The sequence below is a fragment of the Coenobita brevimanus genome, chromosome 54 (genome assembly GCF_032717465.1).
Source record: "Coenobita brevimanus isolate Jiangsu-jjx chromosome 54, ASM3271746v2, whole genome shotgun sequence".
NCBI lineage: Eukaryota > Metazoa > Arthropoda > Malacostraca > Decapoda > Coenobitidae > Coenobita > Coenobita brevimanus.
Genome location: NC_137007.1, coordinates 27,201,184 through 27,222,174, shown reverse-complemented (window position 1 = coordinate 27,222,174; position 20,991 = coordinate 27,201,184). Strand labels below are relative to the sequence as shown.

Below are 20,991 nucleotides of genomic sequence, written 5' to 3'. Positions count from 1 at the left end.
CATTGTTCCTGTCACTTCTTATTGCTCTTCTTTCCTTTACAGGTGGCTTTACATTGAGTGACAAGCCAAATGGTTTCTTGTAAGCCAAGAAACCATTTACAACGCTGGGTGGTAACCATATAACCAACCCATACGTGCTCCCTATGTGTCAACAAGTGGGTTGGTGGAGGGTTAGTCCCCCTCTCTGTAAAACAAATAACTCAAAGTCAAATGGCCACCCCTTACGGAATTATTGTGTCTGGCAATAGATAGACAGAGAGATAGATAGACCTTTACCGTATTAGGACAGGAGCAAGAGAGAGAAAGACAGGTTTTGGGATGAGCTGGATGAAGTAGTGGGAGAAGTGCCCAGGAGCTATAAAGTGATGGTAATGGATAATATGAATGGAACAGTAGGCACTGGTCCTGAGGATAACATAATGAGTTGTAATGGAGTACCAGGAGAAAATGATAATGGGAAGTGACTAAAGGATACATGTCAGGAGAGGAGGTTGTGCATTTGTAACTCATATTTCAAACACAAAGATGCACATGTATATATACATCGTATAGAGGGAACGGGGATTGTGTTGAAAGAGATTGATTATGTGCTCGTAGAGAGGTCGATGCTGGGAATGGTTGCTGATACGAGGGCCGTGAGAGGATGATGTGGAGGTCTTTCAGATCATAAGATTGTGGTATGCAAGATCAAGCTGAGAGGAGTGAGGTGGATCAGGAGAGAGAGGAGTAGTCAGGGAGAAAGACTGAAAGCTGAGAAGCTGAGGATCAAATAAATGGGAGATGATTACAGGACCAAAGTAGAGGAGGAGTTAGAATCAGTGAATTGGACTGAAATGGACCTGGACAGCCTGTAGAATGCATATAGGGATTGCTTAGTTATGAATGCTAAAGTTGTGTGTGGAGTGACGAGTAACAACAAAGAAGCAAGGTACGGCATGTGGGATGATGAGGTTAAGAGAGCAGTGGAGGAAAAAAGGAAGAAGTGGCTAAAGTGGTTACAGGACAAGGATTCAGTTGAAATAAGAACTGAATATATTGAGAGCAAGAAGCACATAAGAGATTAGTGAAGAGGAAAAACAAGGAGGTAAATGATGATCTAAGAAGAAAAATGAATGCAAACTACTCTGAAAATAGAAACTTATTCTGGAAAGAGGTGCGGAAATGTAGAAGTGAAAGCGGAAAGAAATGTGATGGTGTGAAGGATGTAGGTGGTAGATTATTAACCCATGGGGATGAAATAAGGACCAGATGGAAAGAATATTTTGAAAGCCTGATGAATGGGAATAGAGAGAGTATAGCAGCTGTAAACATGATTGGTTTTGGGGGTATGCAGAGAAGGAATGCAATGCCAGGAGACGTGACACTCGCACAGGTGAAGAGTGCTGTGAAGCGGCTGAAAAATGGAAAAGCAGCTGGGGTTGATGATGTGTATGCAGATATGCTTAAATGTAGTGGAGAGAGTGGAATGAAGTGGTTGTTGGAGATATGTAAGAAGGTATGGATGAGTGGAACTGTGCCAGCATAGTGGAAAAAGGCTGTGATTGTACCCCTGTACAAAAATAAAGGTGAGTGAAGTGAGTGCAAGAATTATCGTGGCATTAGTTTACTGAGTGTGGTAGGTAATGTGCATGGAAGACTTATCATAGAGAAAGTAAGAAAGATATCAGAAGTCCTAGTGAGTGATGAACAGGGTGGCTTTAGGAGTGGCCGAGGATGTGTGGATCAAATATTTGCAGTGAGACAGATAGCAGAGAAGGCTTGTGAGAGGGACCATAAGGTGTTTATGGTATTCATGGATCTGGAAAAAGCATATGACAAAGTGGACAGAGAAGGATTGTGGAAAGTTTTGCACATGTACGGTGTAGGTGGTAAGCTGGTAGGTGCCGTCAAGAGTTTTTATGATGGTGGTGAAGCGTGTGTAAGGGTTAATGGGCATCTAAGTGAATGATTCACGATCGGTGTGGGCGTACGATGAGGTTGTGTGATGTCCCCATGGTTGTTGAATATATAAATGGATGGGGTGATGATAGAAGTAAAAATATGAGTAGTGGAGAGGGGGATGGCATTGATAATGAATGGTGATGGATGGAATATCTCAAATTTGTTGTATGCCGATGATGCAATACTGCTTGCAAATACCGGACAAGAACTTGGTAGGTTAGTAAAGAGCTTTGCTGATGTCTGTGAGTGTCATTCCTTGAGAGTAAAAATATAGAAAAGAGTAAAATGATGGTTATTGAGAGAGAAGGTGACTCTCAGCGCGATGTTACAGTGAGTGGAGAGAGACTGGAATTGGTGAGAGAGTTCAAATACCTCGGTACAGTGATAGAAATGAGAGGAAAATGTGCATTAGAAGTTGAAAGTAGAGTGACACAAGGAAGAAAAGTAGCTGGTGTAATGAAGGCCTTGATAAGAAACAGGGTTGAGTGTTGCAGCTGTACGAGGCTTACATGAAGGAGTGTTAGTGCCAAGTTTAACATATAGATGTGAGACTATGGTGTGGCATGAAAATGAAAAGTCAAAAGTAAGAGCAGTGGAGATGAGTCTGCTGAGGAATGTATGTGGAGTACAGAGGGTGGATAGGATATGAAATAATGTGATTCGTGAAAGGTGTGGAGTGAGGAAGTCAGTGGACACCAGAATCAGAGAGAGTGTACTGAAATAGTATGGTCATGTGGAGAGAATGGGTAACAACAGAGTGGTGAAAAAGGTATGTCTGAACACATTTGAAGGAGGATAGAGGCAAGGTGGGCCAAGGAGAAGGTGGAGAGATATGGTGGATGAGTGTGTGAGGAAGAGAGGTTTGGAAGTCAGTAAGGCTAGGGAACTGACAAGAGATCGGGCTGGATGAATGTTGTGAGGAGAAGTGCATGATCAGGGATTTGGCACCCCTTTGTAACGTGGCAGTGTCCGGATGGATTCCATTGGATGTGTTTATTTGAGCTACAGAACGTGGTGAACGTTTTTGGCATATCCAATAGAACCAGGATTCCGGGGGCTTGAATGAAGAGTGAATGGAAGCATGGCCCATTAGACTGGGCAAATTTGGGCTGTGTGGACATTACTGCTCCTTACCCTGCCCTAGGATGGGAAGGAGGTCTGGATGATGATGATGAAATTTTATATAGATAGATAGATAGGTAAATAGATAGACAGATAGATATGGACAGATAGTTTTATAAAAGAAGTACAAGGTAGGGGCAGTCAATGTTAGAGTGTCCTTATTGAGAAAGGATAGGAAGTAGAAATTGCTTGAACTGTTGTTGGTTGATGATACTTTTAAGTTAAGTGAGATGAGTGAACACTTTAAGGCATAGTAAATGAGTTTGGAAGGGTTTGTAAACTGAATCTGAATATAGCAAAGGGTAAAGCTATGGTTTTTTAGAAGAATATAATCTTGAAGTACATAGCAAGGCACAATAATCAAGAATTGAAGAACATGAGGTCATTGAAATATCTAGGTAGTGTTTATATGCCAGGTTCTGAGTCAGAGAATGAATTACAAGAAATGGTACAGTAGGAGAAGAAGGTTGCCGGTACAGTGATGTTGGTAATACAGATTAGGGAGAGGAGGGGTGCCTGGAAATAAAGGAAGTTGTTGCAGGATGGTATTTTAATCCCTACTCTGATATATGGAAATGAAACTTGGACTTTGCTGAAACTAGACAAGTCAGGAGTGAGAGAAGTGAAATTGTATAAACTGAAAGTAGTGTATGTAGTAACATGGAGAGAGACAGACAGATTGAGGAAATCAGGAGTGTTTTGGTGGTGATGTGTATGTTCTGCAAAGAGTTAGAAATACCTGGGATGGTGTAGCACTGTAGAAAGAATGGGTAGTGAGAGATTGAGCAGGAAAGTGTATTCAATGAGGTGGAGGAGAAATATCTTGCCAACTGAATTTTTTAGGTGCTCCCATATTTACCCAACTTTAATTAACTTTTGCCCTTGTTAGGGTCTCTGCCTGTTTTGCTTGCTGCAGTCCCAAACATCCATCCTTTTGAAGTACATTGCATCCCATTTTTACTTTGCAGTTCATCTTGATTCCTCTCTCCATCATATCAGTATTTAATGTTTTGTATTCTTTTCTCCTGCTTTTGCTTGCATTCATTTTCAGTTTACAATTTCTTATGGTGCAAACTTGCAGATTCAGACACAGTCTTTTGTAAATCACTCTTACATTCTGCCACCAAAACTTACTCATCAGCATACTTGTACAGACAAATTAATAATTCTTACATTCTTCAGTTCCTAAATATGGCTGCTTTTGGAATGTGCTGTGCGCTTCTGGTCGCTTCAACTTAAGATGCGCTTCTGGTCGCTTCAACTTAAGAGAGACATAGATCGACTTGAAAGAGTTCAAACTAGGACTGCAAAAATTATTTTGTCCATGAGGAGTCTGAATTATCAGAGTCACCTGAGGGCTCTGGGAGAGTTTTCATTAGAAACTCACCGACTACAAGGTCAGCTCATTGAAGTGTTTGAGATACTGTATGGGTTTGACAGTCTTGGCTGTATAAAGTTTATTATTAACATAAATTCAACACCCAGCCGTGCTTGAAAACTGGAACTGAATAGACTCAACACCAGCATATTTGAAAATTTTTAATGGACAAAATCTGCTTCACATGGAACAGACTCCCCCATGGATTTTATCAGTAGTTTTACAGTAGAACAATAATAAAAAAAAAAAAAAATGATAGGACCATACATCCTCTAGAAACATTGTGTACTGGGTATGTGTTCCCAAGCAGAGTCAGAGCATCTTCTAGGTATGGGCCACAAGGTCTTTGAGATACTAAAGTTTCCCAGTGACTCCTTGTAACAGTTTCCATACATTGTGCAATATTGAAGTCACCTATAAAACTTGTGTTCACCGTATAATTAACATATAACTGGCAGTGAGATCCATAAACTAGTTTAACATGAATAGGCCCAATGTAATGGCCCAGATTTGACATCGTCTGCCATTGCGTAAGCGAGTTTGGGTAGTCCAAAACATGTGGCAAGAGACATGGCGGGAAGACTGTGCCAGCATACAGTAGGTGCTTCACTCAGCCTCATAAGCTTATCCCCCCTCTGTCACACCAAACCTGTTTACCATCACAGTTAAGCAGATTGCAGTGAGAAAGCTTGGGATCAAAGAGTGTCAGGTTAGAGTGGTTATGGCTGTGTATGTGGATGCTAGCATGCAGGTGAGAGTGAATGGAGATTTGAGTGATGAGTTTTCCGTGAATGTTGGTGTGCATCAGGGGGTCAATCTTGAGCCCCTTATTATTATTGGAAGCTTCCGGTGTTGCTGTTTGCTGATGATACAGTACTGTTGAGTGAAGATGAATGGGAGTTGCAAGGTTTGGTGAATGAATTTGGGACTGTGTAGGAGGAGGAATCTGAAAGTTAATGTAAACAAAAGTAAAGTTATGGTGTTTGAGAGGAATGAAGTCACAGAGTGTGCAGTGAGGTTGGATGGTGAGGATATGGAGAATGTGAGTGCATTCAAGTACTTGGGTAGTGTGATGAGTAAGGATGGAACTTTGGGGGATGAAGTGCGTGAAAGGGTACAGCAGGGAAGGAAGGTTGTTGGTACACTGAAAGCAGTGATGAGAAATAGGGAGGTGAGTATGGAAGTTAAGAAGTCACTGCATGGTAGTATTGTGATCCCTACCCTGACGTATGGAAGCGAGGCATGGACCTTGCAAGAGGGGAACAAGTCAAGAGTGAGAGCAGTGGAAATGAGTTACTTGAGAGGAGCATGTGGAGTGACGTGGAGGGACAGGTTGACGAATGAAGAAGTGAAGGAACGCTGTGGGGTGGATGTGGATGTGGTTGAGAAGATTAGGAGAAATACACTGAGGTGGTTTGGACATGTGAAGAGAATGGAGAATGAAGGACTGACTGAGAGGGTGTATGTAGGTGAGGTGGAGGGAGGGAGAGGGAGAGGTAGACCGAGGATGAGGTGGAGGGATGGAGTTGAGAGGTATATGAGGGAGGGGGGGGTGAGTTGAGGGGAGGGTAGTCAAATGGTGTGTGACAGAGCGACTTGGAGGCGTTTTGTCTGCAGCCACCCTTTGCGGGATTAGGGTGTCGGGCTATAGATAGATAGATAGATAGCTTGAAGCCCTCTCACATGACTTCAGAAATGGACTCTCATGGGAGATTTTGTATGCCGGTGATTTGGTGTTGATTGCAGAGAAAGAAAGGGAGGCGGAAGAAAGATGAAAGATTTAGGAAGTGGAGAGATAGTATACGGCACAAGGGCTTGTGAGTAAATGCAGATAAAACAAAGGTGATGGTATGTAGGGTGGTGGCAATATTGTCAGAGAAGAGGGAGACTGGGCAAATGCAGTTTACTACAAGGGCATGGGAAGCAATTCCATCTTGTGCAGTGTTTGTGATAAGTAGGTCCATTAGAGATGTAGTGGTTTTAGAGGTAGACTTTGAGATAATGCTGATTTCATATGTGGGATGTGTCAGGGAGAGCATGTGGAGATTGTCATGCAAAATAGGCTTGATCTTGCTGGTAAGTCTCTTGAGTGTGTGGAAGAGTTTTGTTACTTGGGAGACATGTAATGTGCTGGAGATGGGGGTGGAGCCAACTCTCTTGCTAGAGTGTAGAATAGTTGCAAGAAGCTCAAAGGGCTGTGGGCTCTCCTGGCACTGAGAGGACTCCTGCTCTGTACTATGGGATCTTTGTATGCAGCATGCATTTGGAGTGTAATGCTGTATGATAGTGAGACCTGGACAGTAAAGGAAGAGGATGCTTTCAGGCTTAGATGTACAGAAATGACAATGATTAGATGGATGTGCAATGCGTCCTTGAATGTCAGGCCTTAGGGGGCTAGGTTTTTGATAGAAGTGTTAAGAGGAAGAATGGGACTGGAGTTTATTGATGTTGTGATGAGGAGAGGTAGATTGAGATGTTTAGGAGTGTGGAGAGGATGGGGGATAATGCTTGGGTGCTGAAAGTTAAAAGTATGGAAGTTGGGTGTAGGGTTGCGAGAGGCAGACCAAAAAAAGACCCAGGACGAGGTCATACAGGGTGACCTTAATGATAAGGGACTGAATAAGGAGGTTGCCAGTGATTGAGCATCATTAAGAGCTGCCATTAGACGACCAAGGCCGATGTATGCAAGCATGTTGGAGCCTTTATAAATGAAATGAAACAATATATTATATTCAATTATTTTCCAACACATGCTTGAATTCCCACCTGGGGAGGAAGGGGAACCCTCGGATTTAATGAACTTTCAGCTTTAACAAATCTGGCTTCGCCCCAATTACCCTTTTATAGCGAGGGTCTACGGTACAGTAATAGTGTCTGTTTACATACTTTGGCAAAACACCTGGGTAGTGAGGAACCAGCAGAGGTTTTCTGGGACATTTTAGGTTTTGCAGCCACAGTCACCCTCCCCAACCCCATCGAACCCATGTTATATCGACCTCACTACGCGATCAGTTGTGTGATAGCAAGTGTTAGGAGAAACACACTGAGGTGGTTTGGACGTGGAGAGGATGGAGAGTGAGAGAGTGACGAGGAGAGTGTATGTAAGTGAGGTGGAGGGGGGGAAAGGGAGAGGGAGGCCAAGGATGAGATGGAAGGATGGAGTGCAGAGGATATGAAAGAGGGGGGTGTGAGCTGGGAGCAGGGCAATGAAATGGAGGGGGACAGGGCGACATGGAGGTGATTTGTTTGTGGCCACCTCTAACAGGATTAAGGTATCTGGCAATAGATAGATAGATAGATAGATAGTGATAGGTCATCTTTTGACACAACCCTATCACATGACGAGACCAGAAGTTTTTGTTCACCATTTGTTCATCAAAATTTCTACATTTAGCAATGTAAATTTGAACAAAATTCTCTGAATGCCATTAATTAGGTCCAAAAAAAAAAAAAAAAATCTATCTATCTATAGTCCGACGCCCTAATCCTGCAAAGGGTGGCCGCAGACAAAACGCCTCCAAGTCGCTCTATCACCCACCATTTGACTACCCTCCCCCCAACTTACCCCCCCCTCCCTCATATACTTCTCAACTCCATCCCTCCACCTCATCCTCGGTCTACCTTTCCCTCTCCCTCCCTCCACCTCACCTACATACACCCTCTTAGTCAGTCCTTCATTCTCCATTCTCTTCACATGTCCAAACCACCTCAGTGTATTTCTCCTAATCTTCTCAACCACATCCACATCCACCCCACAGCGTTCCTTCACTTCTTCATTCGTCAACCTGTCCCTCCACGTCACTCCACATGCTCCTCTCAAGTAACTCATTTCCACTGCTCTCACTCTTGACTTGTTCCCCTCTTGCAAGGTCCATGCCTCGCTTCCGTATGTCAGGGTAGGGATCAGAATACTATCATGCGGTGACTTCTTAACTTCCATACTAACCTCCCTATTTCTCAACACTGCTTTCAGTGTACCAACAACCTTCCTTCCCTGCTGTACCCTTTCACGCACTTCATCCCCCAAAGTTCCATCCCTACTCATCACACTACCCAAGTACTTGAATGGACTCACATTCTCCATATCCTCACCATCCAACCTCACTGCACACTCTGTGACTTCATTCCTCTCAAACACCATAACTTTACTTTTGTTTACATTAACTTTCAGATTCCTCCTCCCACACACTGTCCCAAATTCATTCACCAAACCTTGCAACTCCCATTCATTCATCTTCACTCAACAGTACTGTATCATCAGCAAACAGCAACACCGGAAGCTTCCAAATCTCACCCTCATTCATTAGAGCCACCCCCACATCCACTGCCCTACCCTGCACCTCCTTTACAACCCCATCCATGTATATATTAAACAGCCATGGAGACATCACACAACCCTGTTTCAGTCCCACATTGAGATCAAAGAACTCACTCAGCTCACCATCCACTTGCACCGCAGCCCTAGCTCCCTCGTACATACTCTTCACAGCACTCAACAATTTCCCCTCCACTCCATATATTCTTAATACAAATTTTTTATAAATTGTATTTTATTTTATTCATATAAATTCATCAAAAGTGTTGCTCAACCCATGGATTGTGCAATTAACTTTTTTTTTTTATCTCAACCCATGGTGTGCAAAAAATGAAGGAAAAAAGTTTTTTTTTTTAGTTTTTGTTTATTATAAACTTGAAGATAAACATCCAGGACATCATCTGGTGAAAAAAAATACCTCTCTCCGTCTTAACGTAGGACCATGCTTAAGTTTACGTAGGGGAGTAGTGAATAAATGAAAAAAAAAATGTTTTTTTGTTTTTGCTTATTATAAACTTGAAGATAAACGTCCAGGGCATCATCTGGTGAAAAGAAAAAAAATCTCTCCCTCTCTGTCTTTGCGTAGTGCCATGCGTAAGTTTGCGTAGGGATAGAGTAGTTAACGGTGATGCATGACCAGCACAGCCTGGGCTGTGTCACGCAACGGGACACTACCCAGCTTAAGCTGTGGCTCACAATCCACAGGTTAAGCAGTTTTTGAAAAGGGCCTTTAATATATGTGTGTGTCTGAGTTTTGCAGAGAGCAGGTGAAATTTATGTATCCATCACCCTGTGAGGTTCAAGTTCAGTCTTTAATGTGGTTTATATATACAGCACAGTACTGCATTATTATTGTTACAGTGGTTGTTATGCATAACATTATTTACTTTCCATTCCCTGTTTTTGCATTACAGGGACAAGGCTGGCATTTGGGGTTGGAGAAGTGACCGTAGTGAGAACATCAATGGTCATGAATGCAAGGTGAGGACATCTTTCAGTATTGCTCTGTCTTGGCAGGTATATCGGAAACTTTAGTCTTTTATTGGTCGAAGTGTGATATGGGAAAGTGATACCCCACATTACTTACCACATAGGAAATGAGCTCCATGACCCCTCAGATACAGGAAGAGAGGTGTAGGACTGCGAGTTTTCTTCTTTCCATACATGCTCTGCATTTGACCCTTTCATTATAAAAGTTTTTCCATAGACTTATGTAAAGTTGCCCAGCTATAGTAAGAGAAAATAAGAGACTTCAGTGTAATGAAAAGTCTAATGGAGATTGTTTATTCTGTAATTGTTTTACTATGCGAGATGTGCTGAATAAACTTGTTGCTAAAAACAGTACTTTCATGGTATTTTAAAGGACACAGAAGCATCAAAATCAGAATCTACTGCTGCTAAGAATTCTGTAAAATGCAATTGACACATATGGCTGTGAACTGTAGATTGTACAGAATGTGACTGATTAATGAAAAGGGTTGAATGTGGTGGTATCTCAAGATACAAAGATAAAATTAAATGGCAGGATTCAAACCAAAAAAATTAAGTTGTTAAATAATTATGAAGGTGCGATATGCATAAGATTAGGTATCGTTAAGCTCGAATTCAGTAAGTATCAGGTAGACTTGTTTATGATTGTTAATCAGAGAAGTTGATAATAAACAGGTTTTTCAAAGCACTGTGAAGAAGAGGCTTTTTTTTCCATCATATGATATCACCCATGTATTATGAATAGTGATAGGAGGGGTTGGGATAGAGTGCATTGCTGCTTGTCCCCAGACAAAATGCCACGCAGGGCACTGCATGCTTCCCGCAGAGTCAGTGTATTTTTCAGTTAGTGTGCCATTCAATATTCTTCCTGCACATTCCTTGCAGGATGTGCTAGAACCTCACTCTTACATGGTAATTTAGATATTACCATCATTCCTGGGGGTAGGGGGGTTTTCAAGAATACTCCCCCAGTATCCCTGCTTGTCGTACGAGGCGACTAAAAGGGTTGGTGGTGGGTTAGTGCCCCACCCCGTGAAAAGAACTAACTAAAAAAGCAAATAAAGCGCCTCGGACCCGGACGGACCATACGTTGACGACTAAGGAACGGACAAAGGACATTCTGAGGGTAGGAAAGTGGAATGTGAGAGGAGTGAATGATGAAGTGAAAGAGAGAGAGATTGTCCAGGTGCTTGAGGATGCAAAAGTGGATATATGTGGATTGACTGAAACTAAATGGAAAGGTGAAAGGATGAGAGAATGGGAATACGGTGTAGGTATATGTGCGGGAGTCAGTGAGAATGAGAGGGCAAGAGAGGGAGTATATCTGATGATAAGCAAGAAGTGGAAGGAGAATATAAGAGAGTATGGAACAGTGGGTGCAAGGATTGTATGGGTGAGGATGAAAGTAGGTATACAAGCATGGGCGATTGTATATGTGTATGCTCCAACAGAGGATCGAGTGGCAAGAGTGAAAGATGAGTTTTGGGCGAGAGTAGAAGCATGTATGGACAAGTTTGAGAGGAGCGAGAGAGTGCTGTTGATTGGAGATATGAATGGCAAAGTTGGGAATGTACGAGTGGACGGAGTGGTTGGTCAGTGGGGTGTGCCAGCTGAAGTAGATGGGAATGGTAGTGCTTTGGTGGACATCTGTGCTGGTAAGGGGTTGGCAGTAGCCAACACCTACTTTCGTCATAAGATGATCCACCGGTATACATGGAGAGTAATGAGGAGGATGGATGGTGAACTTGTTGAATGAAAGGCAATGATAGACTACGTGTGTGTGGATGAGCGAATGAGAAGACAAGTGTTGGATGCAAGGGTGTGGAGAGGGTGGGGGAATGGAGTCTCGGACCATCACTTAGTGATGGCCAAGGTAGAGCTGCAAAGAAAGTGGTTGAGGAGGCGAAGGGGAAGACAGGAGGAAGCAGCTCCTGTGAGAAGAGTGGAGAAATTGCAAGATAGTGAGAAAAGGACAGAGTATAAGAGCATAGTGGAAGAAAGATTGGGAAGGTATGAGCTAGAGCAGATGGAAGGGGTGGAAGACGTATGTAAGATATTCACGGAAGAGATAAGCGCAGCGTGTGAGGCGGTTTGTGGAGTGAGGAGGAGATGCAAGGGTGTGCAAGGGACAGCATGGTGGAATGATGAGGTGAAACGAGCTGTGGAACAAAAGAAGAAGGCATATGGTGAATGGTTGGCGAGTAGAGGTAGGGGAGAAGATGAGAGAGAGAAGAGAGAGGTATATGTGAGCAGGAGAAGGGAGGTTAAGAGACTGGTGAAGGAGAGTAAGAAGAAAGTGGATGAAGAGTTTGGGAGGAATCTGAGTGTGAAATGGAGGGAGAGTAAGAAATTGTTTTGGAAGGAGGTAAAGAAAGTAAGGCAGTGTGAAAGGGGAAATAGTAGGGGAGTGAAAGATAGGAATAATAGATTGTTGGTGGAGAAGAGAGAGAAATTGAGGAGATGGAAGGAGCACTTTGAGGATTTGTTGAATGTAGAGAGTGAGAGCAGTGTGAGTATAAGTGGTTGGGGAATGGCTGGGAGAAGAAGAGATGAGAGGAGGGAGGAAGAGATCAGTAGGTCGGAAGTAGTGGAAGCGATGAAGAAGATTAAGCTGGGAAAGGCCCCAGGAATTGATGGAGTGTGTGGTGAAATGCTTAGGTATGGGGGTGAGATTGTTGTGGAGTGGATATGGAAGTTGTGTAGATTGGCTTGGGAAGAGGGAAGGGTTCCAGAGGACTGGAAATCAGGTATAATTGTTCCTCTGTACAAAGGAGAAGGGGAGAGAGAAGTATGTGGTAACCATAGGGGTATTTGCCTTCTTAGTGTGACTGGTAAAATATATGGTAGAATACTCATTGATAGGGTTAGGGATATGACAGAGGAGCTAGTTGGAGAAGAACAAGGGGGATTTAGGAAGGGAAAGGGGTGTGTAGATCAGATATTTGTTCTAAGATGTTTAGTGGAGAAGTATCTAGAGAAGGGAAGGAAAGTGTATGCTGCCTTCATGGACTTGGAGAAAGCTTATGACAGAATAGATAGGCAAGGTATGTGGAAGATATTAAGAATATATGGAGTGGAGGGGAAATTGTTGAGTGCTGTGAAGAGTATGTACGAGGGAGCTAGGGCTACGGTGCGAGTGGATGGTGAGCTGAGTGAGTTCTTTGATCTCAATGTGGGACTGAAACAGGGGTGTGTAATGTCTCCATGGCTGTTTAATATATATATGGATGGGGTTGTAAAGGAGGTACAAGGTAGGGCAGTGGATGTGGGGCTGGCCCTAATGAATGAGGGTGAGATTTGGAAGCTTCCGGTGTTGCTGTTTGCTGATGATACAGTATTGTTGAGTGAAGATGAATGGGAGTTGCAAGGTTTGGTGAATGAATTTGGGACAGTGTGTAGGAGGAGGAAGCTGAAAGTTAATGTAAACAAAAGTAAAGTTATGGTGTTTGAGAGGAATGAAGTCACAGAGTGTGCAGTGAGGTTGGATGGAGAGGATATGGGCGATTGTATGTGTGTATGCTCCAACAGAGGATCGAGTGGCAAGAGTGAAAGATGAGTTTTGGGCGAGAGTAGAAGCATGTATGGACAAGTTTGAGAGGAGCGAGAGAGTGCTGTTGATTGGAGACATGAATGGCAAAGTCGGGAATGTACGAGTGGATGGAGTGGTTGGTCAGTGGGGTGTGCCAGCAGAAGTAGATGGGAATGGTAGTGCTTTGGTGGACATCTGTGCTGGTAAGGGGTTGGCAATAGCCAACACCTACTTTCGTCATAAGATGATCCACCGGTATACATGGAGAGTAATGAGGAGGATGGATGGTGAACTTGTTGAACGAAAGGCAATGATAGACTACGTGTGTGTGGATGAGCGAATGAGAAGACAAGTGTTGGATGCAAGGGTGTGGAGAGGGTGGGGAATGGAGTCTCGGACCATCACTTAGTGATGGCCAAGGTAGAGCTGCAAAGAAAGTGGTTGAGGAGGCGAAGGGAAGACAGGAGGAAACAGCTCCTGTGAGAAGAGTGGAGAAATTGCAAGATAGTGAGAAGAGGACAGAGTATAAGAGCATAGTGGAAGAAAGATTGGGAAGGTATGAGCTAGAGCAGATGGAAGGGGTGGAAAGACGTATGTAAGATATTCACGGAAGAGATAAGCGCAGCGTGTGAGGTGGTTTGTGGAGTGAGGAGGAGATGCAAGGGTGTGCAAGGGACAGCATGGTGGAATGATGAGGTGAAACGAGCTGTGGAACAAAAGAATAAGGCATATGGTGAATGGTTGGCGGGTAGAGGTAGGGGAGAAGATGAGAGAGAGAAGAGAGGTATATGTGAGCAGGAGAAGGGAGGTTAAGAGACTGGTGAAGGAGAGTAAGAAGAAAGTGGATGAAGAGTTTGGGAGGAATCTGAGTGTGAAATGGAGGGAGAGTAAGAAATTGTTTTGGAAGGAGGTAAAGAAAGTAAGGATGTGTGAAAGGGGAAATAGTAGGGGAGTGAAAGATAGGAATAATAGATTGTTGGTAGAGAAGAGAGAGAAATTGAGGAGATGGAAGGAGCACTTTGAGGATTTGTTGAATGTAGAGAGTGAGAGCAGTGTGAGTATAAGTGGTTGGGGAATGGCTGGGAGAAGAAGAGATGAGAGGAGGGAGGAAGAGATCAGTAGGTCGGAAGTAGTGGAAGCGATGAAGAAGATTAAGCTGGGAAAGGCCCCAGGAATTGATGGAGTATGTGGTGAAATGCTTAGGTATGGGGTGAGATTGTTGTGGAGTGGATATGGAAGTTGTGTAGATTGGCTTGGGAAGAGGGAAGGGTTCCAGAGGACTGGAAATCAGGTATAATTGTTCCTCTGTACAAAGGAAAAGGGGAGAGAGAAGTATGTGGTAACCATAGGGGTATTTGCCTTCTTAGTGTGACTGGTAAAATATATGGTAGAATACTCATTGATAGGGTTAGGCATATGACAGAGGAGCTAGTTGGAGAAGAACAAGGGGGATTTAGGAAGGGAAAAGGGGTGTGTAGATCAGATATTTGTTCTAAGATGTTTAGTGGAGAAGTATCTAGAGAAGGGAAGGAAAGTGTACGCTGCCTTCATGGACTTGGAGAAAGCTTATGACAGAATAGATAGGAAAGGTATGTGGAAGGTATTAAGAATATATGGAGTGGAGGGGAAATTGTTGAGTGCTGTGAAGAGTATGTACGAGGGAGCTAGGGCTACGGTGCGAGTGGATGGTGAGCTGAGTGAGTTCTTTGATCTCAATGTGGGACTGAAACAGGGGTGTGTAATGTCTCCATGGCTGTTTAATATATATCTGGATGGGGTCGTAAAGGAGGTACAAGGTAGGGCAGTGGATGTGGGGGTGGCCCTAACGAATGAGGGTGAGATTTGGAAGCTTCCGGTGTTGCTGTTTGCTGATGATACAGTATTGTTGAGTGAAGATGAATGGGAGTTGCAAGGTTTGGTGAATGAATTTGGGACAGTGTGTAGGAGGAGGAAGCTGAAAGTTAATGTAAACAAAAGTAAAGTTATGGTGTTTGAGAGGAATGAAGTCACAGAGTGTGCAGTGAGGTTGGATGGTGAGGATATGGAGAATGTGAGTGCATTCAAGTACTTGGGTAGTGTGATGAGTAAGGATGGAACTTTGGGGGATGAAGTGCGTGAAAGGGTACAGCAGGGAAGGAAGGTTGTAGGCATGCTGAAAGCAGTGATGAGAAATAGGGAAGTGAGTATGGAAGTTAAGAAGTCTCTGCATGATGGTATTGTGATCCCTACCCTGACGTATGGAAGCGAGGCGTGGACCTTGCAAGAGGGGAACAAGTCAAGAGTGAGAGCAGTGGAAATGAGTTACTTGAGAGGAGCATGTGGAGGACATGGAGGGACAGGTTGACGAATGAAGAAGTGAAGGAACGTTGTGGGGTAGATGTGGATGTGGTTGAAAAGATTAGGAGAAATACACTGAGGTGGTTTGGACATGTGGAGAGGATGGAGAGTGAAAGACTGACTAAGAGGGTGTATGTGGGTGAGGTGGAGGGAGGGAGAGGGAGGGGTAGACCGAGGATGAGGTGGAGGGATGGAGTTGAGAGGTATATGAGGGAGGGGGGGTGAGTTGGGGGGAGGGGAGTCAAATGGTGGGTGACAGAGTGACTTGGAGGCGTTTTGTCTGCGGCCACCCTTTGCGGGATTAGGGCGTCGGGCTATAGATAGATAGATAGATAGAGTGCATTCAAGTACTTGGGTAGTGTGATGAGTAAGGATGGAACTTTGGGGGATGAAGTATGTGAAAGGGTACAGCAGGGAAGAAAGGTTGTTGGTACACTGAAAGCAGTGATGAGAAATAGGGAGGTGAGTATGGAAGTTAAGAAGTCACTGCATGATGGTATTGTGATCCCTACCCTGACGTATGGAAGCGAGGCGTGAGCATTGCAAGAGGGGAACAAGTCAAGAGTGAGAACAGTGGAAATGAGTTACTTGAGAGGAGCATGTGGAGTGACGTGGAGGGACAGGGTGACGAATGAAGAAGTGAAGGAATGTTGTGGGGTAGATGTGGATGTGGTTGAAAAGATTAGGAGAAATACACTGAGGTGGTTTGGACATGTGGAGAGAATGGAGAATGAAAGACTGACTAAGAGGGTGTATGTAGGTGAGGTGGAGGGAGGGAGAGGGAGGGGTAGACCGAGGATGAGGTGGAGGGATGGAGTTGAGAGGTATATGAGGGAGGGGGGGGTGAGTTGGGGGGAGGGGAGTCAAATGGTGGGTGACAGAGTGACTTGGAGGCGTTTTGTCTGTGGCCACCCTTTGCGGGATTAGGACGTCGGGCTATAGATAGATAGACCATCATTCCATGCATGTACAGCTTTCCTCAGTGCAGTATTGGAGGAAGAGAGGTAAGCGGTACCTTAGGCAGGGCATAGTGTAGAGAGTGCCTCAAAATTCATTTGCTAGTAGGAGAATATATAGGCCTTTCATTCTGTGCTTCCTCATTTGAAGGCATCCATCATGAAGAGTGTTCTTGCCACTTACAGGTATTTTTAGATGGGCTAGGCGTGGTTTGTACATGTCCAACACTTATTTTGTTTTGTCAGTTTTCAGTTTATTGCTCAGTGGCAACTAATGGTGATTTATGTGTATCTCATGAATAAGTGACTTTTTTTGTGGCCAGTCTTTAAATAAAGCCACTCGGTAGGATCTCTGAAAAGACCTGGGGCCAAACCTCCCCAGCCCTCCCTGCTTCCTGCAATGAGGAACTTGGTCAGCAATTGGTGCAACATAATAATAAATATAATGTTATCAGTATATTTTAGTATATTATTATGATAGATTACTAACCCATTGGGATGAAGTAAGGATCAGATGGAAAAAATATTTTGAAAGCCTGATGAATGGGAATAGAGAGAGCAGAGCCACTGTAAACATGATTGGTTTGTGGGGTGTCCAGAGAAGGAATGCAGTGCCAGGAAGCATGACACTTGCACTGGTGAAGAATGCTGTGAAGTGGCTGAAAAATGGGAAAGCAGCTGGGGTTGATGAGGTGTATTCAGAGATGACTAAGTGTAATGTAGAGAGCGGAATGAAGTGCTTGTTGGAGATATGTAAGAAGGCTAAGATGAGTGAGACTTTGCCAGCAGATTGGAAAAAGGCTGTGATTATACCCCTGTACAAAAATAAAGGTGAGTGAAGTAAGTGCAAGAACTAATGTGTCGTAAGTTTATTGAGTGTTGTAGGGAAGGTATATGGTAGAATTATTATAGAGAAAGTAAGAGAGAGATGAGAAGTCTTAGTGAGTGATGAACAGGGTAGCTTTAGGAATGGCAGAGGATGTGTGGATTAAATATTTGCAATGAAACAGATAGTGGAGAATGCTTGTTAGGAGTATAAGGTGTTTAAGGCATTTATGGATCTGGAAAAAGCATAGGGCAAAGTGGACAGAGAAGGATTGTGGAACGTTTTGCGCATGTATGGTGGATGATGGTAAGCTGTTAGGTGCCATCAAGAGTTTTTTTGATGGTAGTGAGGTATGTGTAATTGGGCATCTAAGTGAATGGTTCCCGATCAGTGTGGGCATTCGACAAGGTTATGTGATGTCCCCATGGTTGTTGAATATATATATATATATATATATATATATGGATGAGGTCATGATAGAAGTAAAAACGTGAGTAATGGAGAGAGGGATGGCATTGGTAATGAATGGTGATGGATGGAATATCTCAGATTTGTTGTATGCTAATGATGCAATGCTACTTTCAAATACCGGACAAGAACTTGGTAGACTAGTGGAAAGTTTGCTGATGTCTGTGGGCATCATGCCTTGAGAGTAAATGTAGAAAAGAATAAAATGATGGTAATTGAGAGAGAAGGTGACACCCAGTGTGATGTTACAGTGAATGGAGAGAGACTGGAATTGGTGTGAGTTCAAATGAGTGCCTCCGCGACCAAAGGGGGTGAAGCGCCGTCCCGGCCAGTTTTGTGTTAGCACCAGATAGCACTACTTTAACCCTTCCTCTAACGGTTGGATGTGAAATGACCCCCTTCCGACACTGGAAATAGGGTTGAAATTCATATTTCGTGGAAGGGTGCCGCATCAAAACCTGCACGCAGCTGCCTCGGCTCGAGACAAACTCCGCGACCAAAGGGTAGCAAATCCAATGCAGTGAGCGCGGCGGTGGAGGTGGTGGTGGCGTGATGGGTGTCTAGCCAATCAGCGTGCAGGAGGCGGGCGGTAGGTCCGCGCTGATTGGCCAGACTGCTCCCTCGCCATGTTTGTCTGCCTTCTGACTCTGTGCTGTACGGACGCGTCCAAAGGGATTCCTGATTTTGTTGCAATTTTATACGATAACTCGTGGATTACCTGCATTATAGTGCTACTACAATGGCATCTAAGGATGGTGTTCGTGATGAGTGTGTTCCTGGTCCTTCTGGAACAGGGAAAATCATACCAAGGCGGCTGTTTTATGGTAGTGGCAGAGGCGATGAGAGTGGTGGTGATGATAATGATGATTCGGTAGATGATCCACATTATGTGCCTGAAAAAAGGGGTTATTCTGACGTGAGTGGCAATGATAGTGATACAGTGATGGGTGATGATGATGATAGTGACAATAATGGGAAAGGTGATAGTCCTGGGAATGACTTAAGTGTTGGTGGTGAGGGTGGTGGTGCCGCTACACGTGTTCCCGCCAAAAGAAAGCGTGATGCCGCCACACACATAGAAAAGAAAGGACGTATCAGGAAACGTAATGTGGACAAATGGGGCAAGGTTGTAGCAAAGAAAAAATGTAACCTAGGGCAGGAATACATCAGTTATGGAACAAAAAAGGTGATGAAAGCATGTAAGATTGGCCCTCCTTGCCCAGATGGATGCTTTAACAAGGTGGGTAGGCAAGAAATTGACCAGATTTTCGCTGATTTTTGGTCTATTGGTGATTATAATCACCAAAATGCCTACCTCCAGTCCATGATAAGGAACGTTCCTGTCAAGAGAAAGCGTACCACAGCTGAGATGAGCAGTAGGACCACCAACTATGCTTACCATGTGCGTGTGCAACACAGTGACGTGCAGGTGTGCAAGACTGCCTTCACTTCCATTTATGGCCTGGGGAAGAAGAAGATGCAGATTCTGTGGAGAAGAGGAAGGAGGCACCATCTGGCACACCAGTGTTGGATCGACGTGGGTGCAAGCCATCACCAAGGGCCATCATTGGCACCAAGCTGGATCATGTTCATGAACACATCCAGTCTTTACCTGTGACCAGCAGCCACTACAGCCATGTGACAACGCCCTATCGACGATACTTAGAGGAGGGAACTAGTATTGGAGAGCTCCACAATGCCTACATCATCTGGATGAACCAGCATTACCCTGTGGATGAGAAGGTTTCACAACGTTTTTACCACACAATCTTCACACGGGACTATAACATCGTTTTTAAACCCCCCAAGAATGATGTGTGTGCCACCTGTGAGACGTTCGATGTCAAGCTGAGGAATGGCAGGTGTGACGGCGAAGACGTCTCTGGCATCGAGGAGCAACTTCAGCAACACAAGGATGAAGCCCAGGTCCCTCGTAGGCTCCTGCAGGAGGCTGAAGCAGCCCCATTAGCAGCAGACGATGACGACCTTCGAGTGGTGGCCATGGACCTGCAGCAAACTCTGCCATGCCCACGTCTTCGAGCAGGAGTGGCTTTCTACAAAAGGAAGCTGTGGGTCTACAACTTCTGCGTATACGACGTCAGCATGCAACAGGCCACCATGTTTATCTGGGATGAGACTATTGCAGGGCGTGGTTCAGACGAAATTGCCAGCTGCTTACTGAAGTGGCTGAAAATCTAGGCTGATGCAGGACACGACTTTGTCCGACTACGAGTGTTCTGTGACAACTGTGCAGGGCAGAACAAGAACATCTATGTGATCCTTATGGCCCTGCAACAGGTACACATGCGCCGTCTGTGCAGGGTGGAGTTTGTATTCCTGAAGCCAGGCCACTCGTACATGCCCTGCGATCGGGCTTTTGGCAACATCGAGAAGAAAATCAGGAAGACAAACTACCTGCCCAGTACCAAAGATTACATGGATGTAATAGCATCAGCTGTGACAAGGAAGTTCCCCGTTGTGGCCATGAAGAGGGAGGACTTCCTTGACTTCAAGCAGCTTGCAACACATGTCACCAACCGGCACACTCCTGGATTCTCCACAGCCTGTCAACTGGTGGTTGACACTGCTTATCCAGAGGGGTATTACATCAAGAAGGACTACGATTATTCAGATACCCCAGACACCCTCACCAAAGCTCGTTTGATGAAGGGCAGAGGCAGGTATTCAAGGAAAACCTTCGACCTGTCACAGGTGGCACTGTCACCTAAGCTAACTCACGACAGAGTCATCACAAAGGAGAAGACTGCAGACCTCAGGAGTATGCTGCACCTACTTGAATCCACTGCCAAGGAGTGGTTACAGGGCCTACTCGATCGCCAGGAAGCACTACTGGGTGAGGGACATGATGTGGCACCAGAGAACGGGGCATCACCAGAGGACGACCCAGATAATGACACTCTGGACTATGTGCCAGTGCCAGCACCTAGACGAAGATAGTGTCACACCTCACCTGCCCTGACCACCCCTGTTGACGACCCTGGCCTGGATAATGGACAATGGATTATGGATAATGGATGAAGACTTTGGCACTACTGTACATGGCACTACTGGCACTGTACTGCATTCTCCAGTACTAATGGGTGAGTGTGGGCATTAATTTTCTTATTA

At 44.5% G+C, this 20,991-nt stretch overlaps 1 protein-coding gene and 1 pseudogene across 1 annotated transcript in view; both read left to right on the top strand.

Annotated features, from left to right (window-relative positions):
- LOC145401061 (ankyrin repeat domain-containing protein 13D) overlaps positions 1-20,991 on the top strand; it is a gene marked incomplete at its 5' end in the record, with an annotated part of 398,667 nt that overhangs the window by 280,468 nt on the left and 97,208 nt on the right. The window contains one exon of the mRNA XM_080273433.1: positions 9,671-9,737. Coding sequence (XP_080129559.1) covers positions 9,671-9,737 — 67 coding nt within the window. The remainder of the gene's footprint in view (positions 1-9,670; positions 9,738-20,991) is intronic.
- On the top strand, positions 18,602-20,061 carry LOC145400970 (uncharacterized; annotated as a pseudogene).